Genomic DNA, 3,413 nt, shown 5'->3' on the forward strand with positions numbered 1-3,413 from the left:
CCCTACAAGGTGCCCCTCGATCCTCGGGGCTTGCTCGAGCTCTCCTGGAACGTCAGCTATCCCAAGCAAGTCGTGCATTTCCAGCTCCTCATCAGGGACCTGCAGTTTGGGCTCCTCTTTGGGATGTCAGACAGGGGCGAGTTCGAGAACGCAGACCTGGCTGTGCTCTGGAGCGACGGGCACAATTCCTATTTTGGGGTGAGTCACTTGTACGTTTGCATGGCTGCTTTTGGGGTTGCCTCCCTGTGGGTGAATCTGGCTTGTGGTTTGAAAGTGTGGGGCTGGTCCAGGGCATGGCGCACGCTGGACCACTGCTGGAAAGGGTCTGCAAGGCGTTGGGGGTTTCTATCCCAGAGGGAGCCACAGATGAGGTCTGCACTATGGGTTTGGCACTGGGTCTTAAACCCAAAGAGAAAAGAATAAATACGGCAGCACATCAGCCAGGCTGAACCTAGATGTCTTGGCTGTGTTTTGCCACAAAGAGCTCCCACAGGTGGGTACTCGGACCAGCTCACGCTCACACACACCCACGCAGGATGCACCAACACCTTGGTTTGCACGTGCGCTGCTGTCAGTCAGATGAAAAAATAACCACTGCTCCCGCTAACAACTTTGAGACACTGCTAAAGTTATCACCCGGTCAGGCTGCTCCTGCCAGCACCAAGAACGCAGCTGGAGTCGTGTCCGGCGCGATCGCAGCGATCAGCAGGACACAGGAAAACCCGCCCTGACGGCTGCCTTCCAGCGGCGCGGCGTTACCCGAAATTAAACATGCAGATGGATTTGGGCCATATGTAAATGCCTTGTGACAGGAGATGGCGGGGAGATCTCATCTCTAATTTTGCTGTTTGCTATCGCAAATCGCTGTCCTTTCTGACCCGGTCCATTTGCCCAGGCTCTTGTTTGGTTTGTCTTTCCACCCGTGCTGCAGTCGCAGTCACCACCCCTGGGCTCTCCAGCAGCTCCCCATCCCCAGAGCACCTCGTCAGGCTTATGGCAGTTACGCTCGGCTGCAAAAAGCGATTCACATTTTTTCAAGTGTGAGGCTTTCCACTAAGTTAAATTTTTACCTCTCTGCTTACTTCAAATTAACCAGAAAACACATTCGTTCGCAATCAGCCGCAATGGGATCTGCAGTGTAATGAAAGGATGAAAAGAAGGGCTTATTATCCGTACTGGTTTCCTGCTAATTACCAGCCATTCAGGATGCCTGGTGGCCTGAATGCTACAGTATTTCACAGCATCATGTTAAAAATCCATAAAGGATCATTTCTAACCTGCCTCCCCGTGCTCCCCAAAAGACAAACAGCGCTGAATTAAACACCGGGCAGCGTTTGGGCTTTCTCTTTCAGTGGGTGCTGAACAGCATCCTGCAAGCAGATTTTTACAAATCTTCCCAGTCCCGGTTTTCTCCCTCCCAGCAGCCTTTCTTCTGGATAAGGACGTCAGCTGTTAAAAAGATCCAAATTTGCTTAACCTCCCATGTACTACAAGATTAATTTGCACACCATATTCCTATGAAAACAAATGTCATGCAGGCTTCATGTAGCTGATTTTACTCTCCCCCTCTAAGGACAATATGTTCTTGAAATATCACTCTATGCTTCTGGCTGAAATGATGCCAAGATGCTTTATTCTTTTTCTTCTGTTTTTTTTCTCCGAAGTTAAGAGCACCAATGCCACTTGTGTAGATATCAAGGGGAGATGCAAAAGATCAAGAAGACACCACCATTCAAATCCAAATTATTGCAGGATTTTATATGTCAGACCTTCAAATCCTTAAGCACAAGAGTAACCCACTGCTTTGCTTCTCAGTGGGCTTTGACATCATAGTTAACAAGGAGCAGTTTTCGAGAGGCCTCGCTGGTCTGTCAAAACACTCTGGTCACAACAAATTAAGGATCTTGAAGAGTGGTAGCAATTTCTCAGGCTGACACTACAGCCCAGCAAGAGCCTGATCTTAGACTGAGAGCAGCTGGTTTGTGACAAAGGTCTTGGAGAGCACATCATCCCCACCCCAGAAGGTCCCCCCCAGCCAAATACACCCAAACCACAGCACAGACCGATGTGACACACTGACGTGTCCCTGTGGGCTTTCCTCCACCCGCGTCTGTTCCCTCAGTTGCATCTCAACTTGTAACGGCCTTTCTGCAGCCTGTTAATGCCGGGTCACATATTTCAGATGTCTGCCATGCTGAGCCGGCATGGCTCTGCCCATGGGCTGCTGGGGGGGGGAGCATGGGGCAACCAAAACACAGTCTACCTCTGGGATGTGGGTGGTGAACCAGCTGGAGGGTGAGCAGAAGGAGGATTTCACAACCTGTGGTGCTGCTGGAAGTCACTGCTGTGGGCTTCTCAGGCTTCTCAGGCTCAGCGGGGCCAGCGGAGCCTCCTGACTTAGCAGGGTGCTCTTCTTCCTGCAGGATGCCTGGAGCGATGCCAAGGCGCAGCTCCACATGGACTCACAGCAGGACTACCAGCTCCTCAGGGCTTGGAGGGCTCCTGAGGGGCTCTACCTTCTCTTCAGAAGAGCCTTCAGCACCTGTGACCCCAAGGACTACCTTATAGAGGTACAGCATCGCCCTCACCCCACTAGAGCACACCCCAGGCCTGGAGCAGAGCTCCAAACGCTGACCCGCGTAGTTATACCTGACCAGTGCTTTGTTCTGGGGACAGCATCAGGTGTTCGTTCATAAGGCAGAAAGGAAGCGTGCTGCAGGTGTCAGTCCTGGGACACGAGTAATGTTTGGCACAATTTATTTACAACCCCTTATAAACCTCTATAGATTTTAGCTTGTTTGCATCATCCACTCACATTAAGCATGCGTTAGGTCTATATAAATACCCTCCTGCATCACTCCAGTTTGCAATCTGGAGCCAATGCTTGGAGTGTTACACTGAGGTGTTGGCAGTGTTCCACAGGAGGCAAAGAGGAGAGTTGTGGCAGGAGTCAGAGCACAGGGACGGCAAACAGAGCAGCTGCGGTGCGCTCGGGTGGGGTTCAGTGAAGTCCCTCTGGGTCTGCAATCACCGTTCCCCCGTGAGATGGGATTCGGGGGAAACCTTCCCAGCACGGATGTCGAAGAGCTTCAGGGTCTCAGCCATGGCCCTGGGTGTGGGCAGGAATCGGTGCAAGGCTCACTTCAGATGAAAGCCTTTGATGAGCAGGATATTTTAAAGTCAACATGGGCACTGAGTGTCCTTGAGTTTTTGTTGCTGGTTTTCAAAAGCTTGTTGTGTGGTGAGAAATGTCTACTGTCTGCCAAAACACAGAGAGCCCTGGAGGAAAAAAATCTGTGTGTGAACCAGGAAAAGACTCGCAAGTCTAAAGGATTCTGGGATCCTTTAAGAAAAAAATTAATCTCTTTTTTCCTTTCTTCTTTATCTCCTGTCCAGAGCTCACTGGGTTCAGC

The 3,413-nt window shown here is 50.9% G+C and overlaps 1 protein-coding gene across 1 annotated transcript in view; it reads left to right on the forward strand.

Annotated features, from left to right (window-relative positions):
* The window catches only part of DBH (dopamine beta-hydroxylase (dopamine beta-monooxygenase)), a 14,214-nt gene that overhangs the window by 278 nt on the left and 10,523 nt on the right, over positions 1 to 3,413 (forward strand). Inside the window, exons 2-3 of the mRNA XM_010139207.1 lie at positions 1 to 198; positions 2,424 to 2,570. Of these exons, the coding sequence (XP_010137509.1) occupies positions 1 to 198; positions 2,424 to 2,570 (345 nt within the window). The remainder of the gene's footprint in view (positions 199 to 2,423; positions 2,571 to 3,413) is intronic.

The sequence above is a fragment of the Buceros rhinoceros genome, unplaced genomic scaffold (assembly GCF_000710305.1).
Source record: "Buceros rhinoceros silvestris isolate BGI_N320 unplaced genomic scaffold, ASM71030v1 scaffold1417, whole genome shotgun sequence".
NCBI classification, from domain to species: Eukaryota; Metazoa; Chordata; class Aves; order Bucerotiformes; family Bucerotidae; genus Buceros; species Buceros rhinoceros.